Source organism: Pseudonaja textilis, chromosome 1 (genome assembly GCF_049901715.1).
Source record: "Pseudonaja textilis isolate UNSWEBS1 chromosome 1, rPseTex1.2, whole genome shotgun sequence".
Taxonomy (NCBI): Eukaryota; Metazoa; Chordata; class Lepidosauria; order Squamata; family Elapidae; genus Pseudonaja; species Pseudonaja textilis.
This window is the reverse complement of record NC_141990.1, coordinates 129,847,558-129,861,919: the sequence shown is the minus strand read 5'-3', so window position 1 is coordinate 129,861,919 and position 14,362 is coordinate 129,847,558. Positions and strand designations below refer to the sequence as shown.

Here is a 14,362-nt window from a genome sequence, read left to right as displayed (position 1 = left end):
AGATAATCTGGTGAGTCACTGATCATAATTCAATAAATTTAAGTTTCAATCTTGCCAACCAGCTGCAATGTTGGAAAAAATTATGTAACGAGGTTTGATACTCTGATCAGTCATCAACAGACTATGTCTCTGAAAACAAAACAGAGTTGGACCCAATTTGGTGTGGGAGGAGAAGAAAAAACAAGTTCTAAAATGGCAAATGGAAGAACAAGCCCTAAAATGGGACCTGGTTCAGCTATGGACTAAAGAGAAGAACAAAATTAGAAAAATTCCTCCAAATAATCTGGGAAAGAGCAGTAATTTGGAAAATCACTATCTGCTCTATTCTCCTCCCTCCTAATCACATGACCCATTGTGGTAACAAGATAAGGGAGAGCAGAAAAACATCCTCATACACTTTTACTGTTTTACATGGGGGGGGTGCTTGTTGACACCAGGCACTCAACTAATGAGCTGACCATAAAACCCTCACTTCCTGCAGTCTAATCATGAGGAATAGCTGTCCAGAATACAAGTGGGGAATCTCACTATAACTCCTTTATCCAGAAAGATTGCACAAGCCAAAATGATTGCACAATTGGGCAATACGGTTAACTAAATCACTAGATACTAAATTGACAGCTTTAAAAAAAAAGCAGAGGAAAGAGCTATAAAGAGGAAAGAGGAAATGAAAGAAGTTAAGAAGATGGAAAGCTCTGTAAAACAAGTGTCTGGCGATGTAAAATGAATTAATGACAAAGTGGAAATTCTGGAAAGGAAGTAAGAATTTATAGATAGGGAGTTGGAAAGAAAGCTAGATAATTTGGCTGTTTTGGAATTAAGAAAGAAGAAACGTTATTTGATATTTATAACACTTCCAGAGAATTCTAGTGAAGATATTAGGAGAAAAGGTTATTAAATCTTTTGCAAACTTCTTGGATTGGAATGAGGAAAATTCAGGGGCAGAAATTGATAAAATATATAAATTAAATTCAAGGTTTGCAAGAATAAGAAATGTTCTAAAGGATGTCTTGGTGCCCTTTGTCAGGAAGAAGACAAGAGATCGAGTTTTCAAGCAGCATTTTAATACAAGACTGAAGATAATACTTATGTATTTGTACTTAAAGAAATTCCAGTTAGTATTTTGAGTGAGAAAAGAGTAGTTTTTTCTGACTGATAGATTAGGAAAGAATTCCATTTCAATGGGACAAAACAGAAGGTTTGATTTTTACTTTTAAACAGCGGAGGTTTCAACTGAAGCATAATGAAAAATAAAACACACTGATTTTCTTAGATGCAGAAAAGGCTTTTGACAATTTGAACTGGGCTTTTTTTTCCAAAGTTTTGAAAGATATGCACTTTGGAGAGAATTTTATAAATTGGTAAGATCAATTTATACTTCACAGAAAACACAAATAATTATTAATAGAAATCTAACAAAACGTGATACAAAAAAAGAAAAATACAGGGATGTTCAATCTCTCCTCTCTTGTTTATTCTGGTTCCTTTAAAGAAAATTGAAATATTAAAGGAAAAACTAATAGAATCTGGTACATCAGCAGTTTGTAAAATCAACATACATGAGACAAAAATATTATTTATATAATTTGTATCCTGCCTTTATTATTTTTATAAATAACTCAAGGTAGCAAACATACACAATACTCCTTCCTACTCCTATTTTCCTCACAGAAACCCTGAGAGGTGGGTTGGGTTGAGTGAGTGAGTGACTGGCTCAAGGTCACCTATCTGTCTTTCATGGCATTGGTGGGACTTGAACTCACAATCCCCTGCTTTCTAGCCTAGTGGGCACAACCACTAAACTTACGTGGCTAAGAAAACTGGTAAAAAAAACCCCAGAAAAATAGAAGAATTGATGAATAAAATGGGTTTAAAATTGAGAAGTAAAATATTTGGGAATAATTGTATGTTATTTCAGAATAACTATTAAATGGAGTGAAGTTAAAAACACATGTTAAAATGAAAGAAAATACAATTGTCATTGTCGGATAGAATTTCTGTGATAAAAATGAATGTCTTGCCTAGAATGTTTTGGACGATACCTGTTTTCATAATTGTGCACCATTTACACAGCGGCAAAAGGTTACATCTACATTTGTGTGATAGGGCAAAAAAACTACAAGTTAATTATAAGGTGTTATAAGATGCAAAGGAAAGAGGAGGAGCATGTCTATGCTATTTAAAATTGCATTTTGCAGCTTGCAGCTTGGTTTGGATGAAAGAGTGAGCATCGCTGAGAAACAGAAGGCTGTTAGGAGTTAGAAGAACACCATCTGAGATTGGGTTGGCAAGGATATCTGTAGTATAAATAAAGTTAAGGCTAATGTGGATTTTAAAATGGAGACATGCTACATTGAGAATATGGGGTAGATACAAACCCAAGTGTGCCCCAAAACACTTCTGCAGCTCTCAGCACAAGAAGCATTTATGGATGAGAAATTATTGACAAACATAAATGGCTAACCTATTGTGAGACATTAGACTGAGTCCAAAAGCATGTCACATAGCAAGGCAAGCTAAGAGTCTTAGAACATGAACTGAGCAATAACTGCAGACTTTCAAATATAGCATTAAAATATCTGGGGGAAAGAAGAGGAGAAAAGTGAAGGAGACTATTAGAATGCTTTTCCCTATCCCCCCCGCTTCCCCCTCCCTTTTTGAAGAGGTTTGTTCTGTCTTTTTTAATTTCTTTATAATTGTATTTTCACTTCAGGCTTTGCTCTAATGTAAAGTTGATGTGTACATTTGTTTTTGCTATTTTTGTTGTTTGTTTTACCTAATAAGCAAAAAATAAAACCAGGAAAAAAACAGCAGGCATTAACTTGTCAGAAGACACCTTTTGGTTTAAACAAAATCCTCCAATTCCAGGAAGAACTTTTGTGAGATAATACGCTAGACAGGTGTTCAATTTGGCAACTTTAGCACTTTAGGATTCAACTCCCAGAATTCCTCAGCCAAGCTGGCTGAGGAATTCTGGGAGTTGAAGTCCACAAGTCTTAAAGTTGTCAAGGTTGGACACCCCTGTGCTAGACTTTTTAAAAGACTGAGCACTGTTTTGGCTCATTTTTTATAACCTACTGTCATGTTTTTTTTTCTAATAAAAAACCTGTCACTCTAAAACAACACCCATTTTCTTTTTCCAAAATATGAAGGGACGAGCCGATTTAATCATTATAATAATTTAATAAAATTAAAACAATAAAATTAAAAGACAAAATTTAGCAGAGTACCAGTGCATGGCTTCAAAGCTAAAGAAACGACAATAGCACTGCTTCTGAGCAATCTTGTAAGAGCTTATAAGTGTTTCTGAGCAAGTGATACAAACACCCGGTCTATGGGAAAAAAAGTTTTAAGAGCACACCTACCTTGCCTGCTGTCCTGTGTAATGTTGGTCATGCTTCCATCTTCTGCTAAGCCGTGTTCCAAATTGTCTAAAATCTGCAGTGAATAGACAACCAATGCTCGTTTTTAAAACTCTAGTGAGGAAATTGAGTTCATATTTTAATGACAAAGAAATAAACGGAGACTAGTATAGGTCCATTTCAAGCTATTTAGCTCTCGTCAGCTAGCCATACCCTTATTTGGGTAGACCAGGTTGCCCTGATAGATCGGTTTCACTGGAAAAAACACTTTAGTGAGGAAATAATGCCCACATTAAGCTCAAACAGCAGCATTTATCACATTCGGGAGATCAAAAAAGAGACACAAGGGTATGTTACAGAATGGATCCACCAGCATAAGTAGGATTAATCAGAGTGAAAATGTGAGGATGTTTCTGTATTGCAATGCAGGCAATCCCTGCGTTAAAAATGAATTACAGCTTCTCTTTAACTTAAATTTGTACTTAAGTTGGAACTCGTGCTTGCGAATAGACTGTCTGTTACTCAAAATGGTGGACCACGTTCTCCTTTGAGCCAATGAACCATTTAATGTTTTCATAAATAGCTGAAACTGTACAGGCTTTTTATTTTATATATTTATATTAAAAATGTGCAGCTTCAATGTTCATGAACACATTGTGGGGTGTCAGCAGTTCATCGACAGGAGAAAGAGAATACTGCCATTTTTAGTAATAGACAGCTTGTTCATAAGTACAAGTTGTTCTTAAGTTGGACGTTCTTAACCCAGGGACCGCCTGTATTTAATTCCAGAATGGAAATAAATGCAAGATGTATATGCTTTTAAACCAAGGATCAAAAACTGTGTATTTTTTAAAAAAAGAAATGGTTCGTTTATGGAAAAATGAGCCAGTAGATTAACAGAGTTACGCTAATCTGTTTTGATTTATAAACTTGTGAATTAACAAAACAAAGTACTGTCTAGTGGCATTGGCTCTCTGTTGAAGAATTTTCTTAGCCCGCATGGAACTGGAGGAACATGGAGATTTCAGAATGCTTGTCTAAGAGGCGGCATTTAGCTTGGAGGATCACAACTTCTTGCAAGCTTGAATAAAAGCACTGTACTTGGACTACTTAGATCAGGGGTCCCCAACCACCGGGCCACGGACCGGTACCGGTCCGTGGAACATTTCCTACCGGGCCGCTGGTTTGCTGGGCGCTGCCATCTTGTTTGACAAGAAAGTGCTTCCGGGTGAGGTTTTCCGGTTGGAAAGCGGCGTTTGGGTGCTGAAAGAATCTTCGCGCCTTAGTTTCATCGAAGGGGGGGGGTGCTTCGAACGAAACTAAGGTGCGAGGATTCTTTCAGCACCCAAGGCAAGGCGAGCTGAGCGACCGTCCCAAAGCCCTCCCGAAGCGAAGTCCATCGACAAAGGTACAAAGGAGGAGTTGAAGGTGGCGGGGAGAAGCGGGGGACGGCTGGCTGGCCGGGCGCTCGGCTTGCCTTGCCTTGTCATGCATGCTGATGCTGGTACTGGGCCACGGATCATTTTGTGATGCCGGTACCGGGCCGTGGCACAAAAAAGGTTGGGGACCACTGACTTAGATGATTTCAAAACATCGTCCAGCAGCGAGGAACCATAGTTCATTCTTAAGCCTACCTCCCATAAGCATTGAGGAGACAACAGAATACAGTAAGTGCCTTTTGAACTTCAAGATGCTACCAGCTATGCCTACTGTAAATGGTTCTCCGAGACTGACTGGAGATGGCAGCAATGATACTTCTGGAATTCAAAGCTTCTGATTGTTTATTAACCGCTGAGCTTCCCCCGCCCCCTGCCAATTAGTGATTAGTTGCCCAACCAAGCCAGTTATTTTATCATCTTCAGGAGTGCAACCTGCACAACCACATCAGACTTGGAACTCCCCAAGTCTAGTTTTTTTTTAAAATGTGTGATTGGTCTTTTCTACATTTATATCTATAGTAACTTTTCAAAAATGCAGCAATAAGAAAGTGAATTAAATGAAAAAGAGCACAGAGTGTGTTCCTTTTGTTTATGCTTAAAAACTCAAGGTTTATGTAAAAAGTGCATTACAAGTGTCCTTGTAATGGACAAACAAGAAAAATGCACGGCATAATGAAGAAGAAATATTTACTGTGTTCCTCGTGTCCACTGTAAAGCTGGGTGACTGGATAATCCATAAAACTATTAAATGCAGAGAATAAAATTACCTCGCCACACCACTGTCTAAAATCTTTGGCAAAAGAAGAAGAAAATAAGAGACAGAGGAAGTTGCATCTTGTGGCAGGCAGGAGCTCTGAAGGTTAATAAGCAGAATGTTTCCTCAGTCCTGGTAGCTGACATTAATTGAAGATGCCTTCTGTTCACACTGCACTTACTTTACCAAAGAGCTCTAGCCCTTGCCACAATAATGTGCAACCAGTTGCTCTGTGTACAAAAACTTGTTTTCTTTATGGGGAAAATGCAATCTAACAATGCTTCAAACTGGTGGAAGTAGAAAAGGAAGAGAGAATTTTTTCTCTAAATTTTCCCTTGCCGTTCCCATACTACTGTATTCATTCTTCTGGAACATCCCCACAATTCTAGAATAGATTTGGATGTCAGAAGAAAGAGGATTTAATGTTGCTACCCCTGTTACTTACCCATAAATTAGAATCCAATCAGGAGTCACCTCAACTAAAATCAATGAAATAAATGAAGTGTTTACCCTGACTCCTTGGGTGCGTCTCTTCAAATGTTTTTCTCTAGCTAGTAATACTATGGATTTGGCAAATTTAGGTGGTTCATTCTCAGCTAAACCACAATTCCTTCAACACTGCAAAGCTTGCTTTATAACTCTTCTGATTAAAACAAAATCCACATGCAGCAAGATAAAGACTGCGCCCAAGCCATCTATCTCTAATAAAAGATAGGTGTCCATTCTATTCTGTTGCCCCAAATGCTCTCATATCTGAAGTCATCATTGTGGAATACTCTGTCCAAAGACGACTGAATGGGATTTATTAAAGTACTGCTTATAATTTAATTAGCTAATAATTTGCACTGATCGGGACATATAAGGCACTGAATTTATGTGCCAATCTCTCTGATTTGCCAAGATGACTGATACTGCAGCTTCCAATTAAGAGCACGGCACAATTCTTTCTTTCTAGGCAAGTTCATTCAACTTAACTAAGTATATAGTGCTATCAAAGGATCATCTTCATGTTATTTTATTTTAGATAAATATGATACCAGCAAAAGGCTTTGCCTCTGTTCAAAGAAGGCAGTCTAAAATTCAACGGCACTGATTCTTTGTCCCTTATTGGGAAAGAACGTAACAACATGAGACAGAAGAAGGGAGGGATATGGTCCTATATAGGTCTTTCTGGAAGGAGTCCTACACAAGGGAGATGGCATTTGCCAATCCTCAAAGAGAAGCAGTGCCTCCTCTCTTTTAAAAGTATTTAACAATCAAACATTAAAATTTGTTGCTTGATTAAGCAACTAAAAGGTGCTCCTGATTAAAGCATTTTAAGGTAATTAACCAACTCACTAAATGACTAAACACTACAGCTGTAATTCAAGTATATGCAATCTAGATTGTCTTACCATTGGCTTGATAATCTTACAGAGAGTACCAATTATACTTCAGATGATTAAGCTGACTATGCCTCTTTAGTGTGGCAGGGAAAAGGATGATCTAATATATGCTCCACAGACTATTTTAAACCAACTGCTATTCACCCCAAAGACTGTTCTTTTGGAAGCAGGAACTATGTGCCACAATAATCCCTGGAAGGCCAAAATCAATTCATAGTTTCTGCCTTTACATTCCTTTCTTCTACTCTTCAACATCTCTGCAGCTGCTAGACTATACTCTAGCCCAATACCAGTCTTTAAGTAATCCCAGCTAGATTTAAGAATACATTTTTCACAAAAGTGAATTGGAGAAAAAAAAAATAACATCGAAGCTTCAGCTTTGGCTAGCTAGAACACAATCCCTTACTAAGCTGGCTCTCAGGGACAAAAATGTATTGATCTATGTTAGGAAGAGCAGTGGTCCAAATGAAAGTAAAACACCCATATCCCCAAGTGGCTGTACTGAAGGCTATGCGATACTTTTTTCTTTCCCCAGAAATAATTGTCCAGGTAAAGCCTATAGCTAAATACTTAATAGAAAGGATGCACATATTTTCTCCTAAATCTACAGGCAAAGCTTTACATTTTATGAGACAAAAATGGATGCTAAGAAAACTTTGAAGAAAACAATAGGAAGGATATGCTACAAGTTTGTACCAGTACTGTGATGGCAAACCTATGGCACACATGCTGGAAGTGGCATGCAGAGCCACTTCTGCTGACATGCAAGAGGTCTCCCGGAAGAACCCCACTGCGCATATGCACGCACGCCACCGCCCAACAGCTGGTTGTTGGGTATCTGGTGCGCATGCACAGGGGGGGTGACAAGAGAGCATGGAAGATGTGTGCGCATGCGCAGAGATGCCTGGCATGCAGGGGATCGCACACACATGCACAGAGATGCATAGCACGTGAGGGGGGGCATGCGCAGGGTGTCTGTGTGTGGGGGTCCCAGCACAAATTGCCTTCTGGGTGCTGACACACAAGCACGTGCACAATTTTTGGTCCAGGAGCCAAAAATGGTTAGCCACCATTGTTCTAGCATATAAACAGATTTAAAATATAAAATGCAAAGTACATTCTTCAGAAAGCAACCGTTTTAGCATACACTGGCACAAAGTGTATCCCAAAGAAGTGAAAAAACTGAATATATAATTGGTAAAAACATTAAAGTCAACAGAGTACTTTTTCTGTATGCCTCCACCTGCCAAAAAAAAGTCATCAAGATATCTGGATTGCAAGGCACTATGAGAACTAAGGCAGCATAAATTAGAATAAGGAGATTGCAGAGAAGCCAAATATATTGAATGAATATGTTTATATACACAGCATTATTCTTGTGAAAGATGTAGGATAAATACTCATGCTTTGCACAGTGATTGCTGTGGGATGATATATGAAATCAACAAAAGGAAAGCAAAGACAAATGTCTAGTGCTTAGAGATAAGCATCAGCAAATCATCTGCAAAGTCTAACTGAGGATAATAAGCTTTTACAAGGGTTCAGCAGACTGAACTTGCTTACTTGATTCTCTGATGATGAGAAGAAATGATGCGGCTTCTGTACCATCCTTTCTAATCATCCCTATCTTCTAATGAGATCACTAATAATAAAGGCTGAAACCTTCTGGAAGGCAGGAAGCTATGATTCTCAAGCCAGACAGCACTATTATATAAACATGCAAAGAAAGAGAGGTGAAATATTTGTTGATTTGGGAAGGCAGGAAGAAAAACCTTAGGATTTAAATCCCAGAGCAATATATACATATATACATTACATATACGTATATATATGTATACAGAGAGAGAGAGAGAGAGAGAGAGAGAGAAAGAGAGGAGAAAGAGAGACGCACACAAGCCTTGACTGTTGTGAACTGCAATAGATATAGATATAGATATAACTTCATTCTTCCTTGCATTGAAATTCTTTATCTAGCCATATTCATCTGTGAAATGCCTGGCTCTTAGAGAGCTCTAAAATATGGAGCAGCATTTCCAATGAGCTGGGATTTATTTTCATGCTCGGGAGTGAAGTCTGACACTAATTTAGGGTGAGAAAAAACCATCTTAACGACACAATGGCATCAAGGACACATCCTCAGGCCACATCAATCCCATGCTTCATCCCCCAAAACAGAAGGCCAGAGAGAGACATCATTTCTATGGAGATTCTCAGGCATCCAGGTCATGATTGTCCCAAAAGTGCTTTTCAAAAAGACAACTAGATTTGGGGTTTTTTTTTTCCCCCTCTGAAACATTTCTCTTCTCATCCCAAGAGTTGACATTCTGGACAGAGGGGACCACTGGTTTGAAAGGGGGATCAAAGAGGCCAACTATGTTAAAATTGAACAAATGGGGAGGGCCTATCACCACCTATCTCCTGTTTCCGATGCAGTTCTTTCAGCAATCCCAAGAAGCAATCCCCCACACAACTGCACTCTGTTTCAGGTGACCCTAAGGGTACAGATACATCTCCAAGTGGCCTCAATTACTCTTCAGAGTGGCTAACAACCAGATGACGGTAAAGAATATAAATCCTTCCATTCCCCCACCATTTAGTCAGAAATGAAGAAGCTTCTTAGATGAGAAGTGAAATGTTTTCAAGGGAGAAAAAAAACACCCTAGGAAAGCCCAGTTGCCTTTTAAAAGCACCACTGGGACAAAGAGGCAATAGATTGCAGACTCATGTTCTGGAGAGGGAGATGGTCTGTTCATGCCTCCAAATCTAAGCGGGGTGACCAATGGCTTCCTCTCCACTTGGTTCTAGTGGGTGGGTGGAATTATTTAATTGCGGTGATGCTCTTCCTCGTATCTGTGCTTGAGGAGAGAGAAAGGCCCAACGTAAGATTAAACTAACAGGGAAGGCCTTAGCCAGGTCTCTTCTGTCTGAGCAAAATGGACAGAACCTGACTTTTTATAACCAACTGCCATGAGGGGAAAATGAAACTGAAAAAGATGTTCTGTATGTTTATAAGAATATATCTGCCAACAGCTGTAGCACCCAGATCTTGTGATAGTTCTGAAGCCCACAACAACAGGGTCAGAGAAGATTCACTAAATTGCCTTTGTTGCTAGGGCTGTTGCAAGCAGCAGCTCTCCTAAAGAGAAAAGTTCTCCAACGTGGCCTCAGGAACTGCTCTCTTGATTTTCCTGTGCCTGATTTTTTTACAGAACACATTTGGTCAGCTTCATTTTCTCTTCTATCTCTGCCAACTCCCATACCAGCTAGAATAACATGGACATACAGAAATACAGTATGTTTTCTTTTTACCGTGCCTAGCGTGTCACTCTTTAAAAATTAAACACTCTCTCTGAATTCTCTTGCGAGATTGCTCCTCACAATTAAAAAAAAAAGTCTCTCTCTCACACAAAAATAAAACCAATGAGCAAAGCTTCCTTGTAAGTGTTCAGCATTCTTCTACCACCAACACCTTAATAATTAGAAAAGCATCCCTGAAGGCCACTGAATAGATCCCTGAACTCCTGAATAAAATAAAAGCTCTGCTGTTTTCTTCCACAGCAGAGTGTAGCAGTCTTCTTCCCAACAGAGGAAAAACTGGGGACAAAAGCTCAGAAGACATTCTCACAGCACCTTATTTGCAGCACCCTAATATGATGATTCTTGTAATTTGGTGGAAAAAAAAAAGTTGATTGGCAGATGTCCAATTCTAAATTCTTTTCCTCAAAGGAGGAAGAAATGAGAGGAGGAGGCCTCTAGGAAGGGGAAGCCACTCTTATTTCCACCCTCAACATAACCCCTAAATCTACACACACACACACACACACACACACACACACACACACACACACCTCAGATCTTTTTGCTATTTTTTTTTAAATTTCAGTCACATAATAAGGAAGAGAACAGATTGGAAGATTTAAGAGGTGAAATTGAGAGTGGTTTGTCTCTCAAAGTTTTTGATCAATTTGAAAACCCTAGCAAAAAATCTGCCCCACCCCTCCACTTTCAACATCGCTGTTTCTGTAACAGCACCTCAACACTTTCATTGGTTGGGCAAAAAAACTATACACACGTGCAAACGTGCACATAAACACACACCCGGGAAGCTTCCCAACCTTCTCCTCCAGAAATCCAGTCTGAGAAGAGTATAGCAGCCCTCCATTACTTAGCCTAGAACAAACCACTAATTTAATCCCAAAGCAGCAAAGAAATAGCGGACTGGCCTAGGATAAAAGGATTGCGGTGACCTTCCGAGTCCCTAAATAGTAAAAATCATCAGCCAGAAAGGGAAGGATCACTCATGCTTCCAATAGCAAGGAAAGGTAGTCTTCGAATAACAGCCATTCCTTTAATTTAAAGTGCGGTTTAAAGTTACCGCACTGAAAAAGTGACCTATAGCCGTTCTTCACACTTACAACCATTGCAGCATCCCCGTGATCATGCAATCAAACATTTGGATGCTTGGCAACTGGCATGTATTTATGACAGTTGCAATGTCCCGTGATCATGTGATCATTTTTATGGCCTTCTGATGAGCAAAGCCAATTTCACTTAACAACCTTGTTACTAATGTAACAACTGCAATGATTCACTTAGCAATTGTGGCAAGAAAGGTCGCAAAATGGGACAAAACTCACCTAGCAACTGTCTTGCTTAGCAATGAAAATTAAGGGCGCAACTGTGGTCAATGACTACCTGTAGTTGAATTTGAAAGTACTCTGAAGAGAAATGCTAATGATCACCTAGAACATTCTATATGCCTTAGAACTGGTATAGCTTGGAGATGTCCAGTTTGGTTGAAATCTGCCTCTCCGATGTGTGCAGAAAGAACAATCCCTTTTGTGTCCTCTTTTGTCAGATGTGCTAATAAATGGGGGTCCTCAGCAGGGAACAATCTCCAAGCTACCCCGCTTCTAAGGCATATAGAATGCTCTAGATCAGGCTTGTTCAACCCGCGGCCCACGGGCCACATGCGGCCCAGGTCGCCTCGTAATGCGGCCCAATGCCCACCCCAACCATCGTGCCACAGCCAGCGAGAAGGAGGAAGAGAGGCAGGCGCGAGGCGGGGCGAGGCGAGCGCCAGGCCAAGCAGCAAGAGAAAAGGCGGGCGCCATCAGAACGCCACCTCCTGCTGTTACCGCCACCCCCGCCGCTTCTGCCCCGCCGCCACCCCCGCTGCTTCTGCCCCGCCGCCACCCCCGCCGCTTCTGCCCTGCCGCCACCCCCGCCGCTTCTGCCCTGCCACTGCTGCTGCTTCTGCCCCCGCCGCCACCCCCGCTGCTTCTGCCCCCGCCGCCACCCCCGCCGCTTCTGCCTGCCACTGCTGCTGCTGCTGCCCCGCCCCGCTCTGCTGGGCAGAAATGGCGGCGGCAGAAGCAGCAGCGGGGCGGGGGAAGAAGCGGCGGGGGCAGAAGCGGCGGCAGGGATGGTGGCGGGGGCAGAAACGGCGGCGGCAGAAGCAGCAGCGGGGGCGGGGGAAGAAGGGCGGCGGCAGAAGCGGCGGCGGCGGGGATGGTGGCGGGGCAGAAACGGGCGGCGGCAGAAGCAGCAGCGGGGCGGGGAAGAAGCGGTGGCGGCGGGGATGGTGGCGGGGAAGAAACGGTGGCAGCAGAAGCAGCAGCGGGGCGGGGAAGAAGCGGCGGCGGGGGCAGAAGCAGCAGCGGCGGCGGGGGCAGAAGCCTTCCCCTGCCGCTGCTTCTGCCCGCCGCCGCCCGCTGCTGCTGCTTCTGTCTTCCAGTCCTGCCTCATCCAGCCGGGCTATTTGCAGGAGGAGAGGTAGGCATGAGGCAGGCGAGCTCCCCCGCAAAATTTGGCCGGAAAATAAACTGTGATAAAAAAACGGTGATAAAAATAAATAATTTTAAATAAATAATTAATAATAAATAATAAAAACATCTCACTAACTTTATTTCCAAATAAATTTAATATGTTAACTATGTTTTCTATGGTTTTTGGGGATGATTGGGTATCGTTACTGTTATTTTATTTTATGTGCGGCCCAAACCAAATTTTCATCTTCTAATGTGGCCCAGGGAAGGTGAAAGGTTGGACACCCCTGCTCTAGATGATCATCAGCATCCTAAACTGTACTCAGTATCCAGTAACTGGCATTCTGTGCAGTTCCTGTAGCGATGATGACACACAGCAGCAATGTGTGTGATACATAAGCATATATAAGTTCCTTTAAGGGCAGCCTCAATGTACAAGTGATTGTCCTCACTGCCCCTACTCTGAGAAAGGCCATTCCTAGTGCTGTACTAGCTGTACAGGTCTTTCACTTGCTCCCAAAGCAGGAGCCGTGAGATCAGGAGAACCCCAAACCTAAGAACGTGCTCCTCAAGGAAGAGCATAACCATATCCAAAGGCAAAGTTGATATAAACCTGAAACTGGCAGATTTCTGAATTAAGAGCTCTTCCATCTTGGGTTGAATCTATATCTCTTCACCAGGATTTAACAACCTCCAGGATTTCTCCCATTTGGTTTAGGGCAGAGATGTATAACTAGGCCTCATCTTCATACTGATGTCACTTTATCCAAATCAGAGGATAACTTTATCTAATGGTTTTCCTATAAGGAAAAGATGAAGTATTTGGGAGGGGGGGGTTGTCTTTTAATATATTAAAACATCAATGGAAGATTAAAGAAATGTCCACGATGTGGATAAAGAGGGTGCTAGAAACTCAGATTCACTCAGTGAAATTTACTGTTTGCCATTCTATGTATGGTCCAGAAATCAGGTGAAAACAAAATAGAATCACCAGCACTCATATTCTGGTTATCAGTCAGGCTGCAAAGAAAAAGCATTATCACAACAAGCTAGAAAAGACAGCTCCCTTTAGGCTTTCCCCCAAACGTTGCAAGTACCATTGCATCGTATTTCCACATGTATAGTTGAAATTTGATGTTTGTTCCGAGCAAGATCATAAATCAAGCTTTGTCACTCTGGGCTCCAGAATTTGATTCCCAGAATTCCTCAGTCAAAACTTCCAACCATTGAGAATTCTAAGAGTTTAGTCTTAAACATCTGCTTTACCTTAAATATTTCATGGGCTGTATAAAGAAACATTTACCTTTGTGCAGATTGTTTTCATATTGTGTAGTCTATCAAGTGACTCCTGAGGACTTCCAAGATACTGTGGAAGTTCTGCATGCAAAATTCTCATGGAAAATGGAACCATGGACCCTAAAATAATAAAATATGTGGTTACTATTTTCCCAGCCATCACAATTTCTTTTTTTAAAAATAAAGTTTTATTGAGTTTTAACAAAACAAATAAAACATCTTATTTGAGTACAGCATCATTCCGGGTTATCACATTTCCATACAGACATAATTTCATATGCCTATTCATCTTATGTATTCAACTTCATATCTTATTACTCTTTTTCCAACTTCTCACTAGTTCTCCTTTTAATTCTCT

General features: G+C 40.9%; 1 protein-coding gene across 4 annotated transcripts in view; it reads right to left on the bottom strand.

The window, feature by feature from the left end:
- Window positions 1-14,362, bottom strand: part of TRAPPC12 (trafficking protein particle complex subunit 12) — a 75,598-nt gene that overhangs the window by 23,406 nt on the left and 37,830 nt on the right. For all 4 annotated transcript variants that reach the window (XR_015740164.1, XM_087916754.1, XM_026695239.2 and 1 more), the window contains 2 exons: window positions 14,012-14,124; window positions 3,366-3,438 (listed from right to left, as the gene is read on the bottom strand). Coding sequence is in view for 3 of the 4 variants with exons in the window: in XM_087916754.1 (XP_087772880.1) it covers window positions 3,366-3,438; window positions 14,012-14,124 (186 nt within the window). In the remaining variant the exon portion in view is untranslated. The remainder of the gene's footprint in view (window positions 1-3,365; window positions 3,439-14,011; window positions 14,125-14,362) is intronic.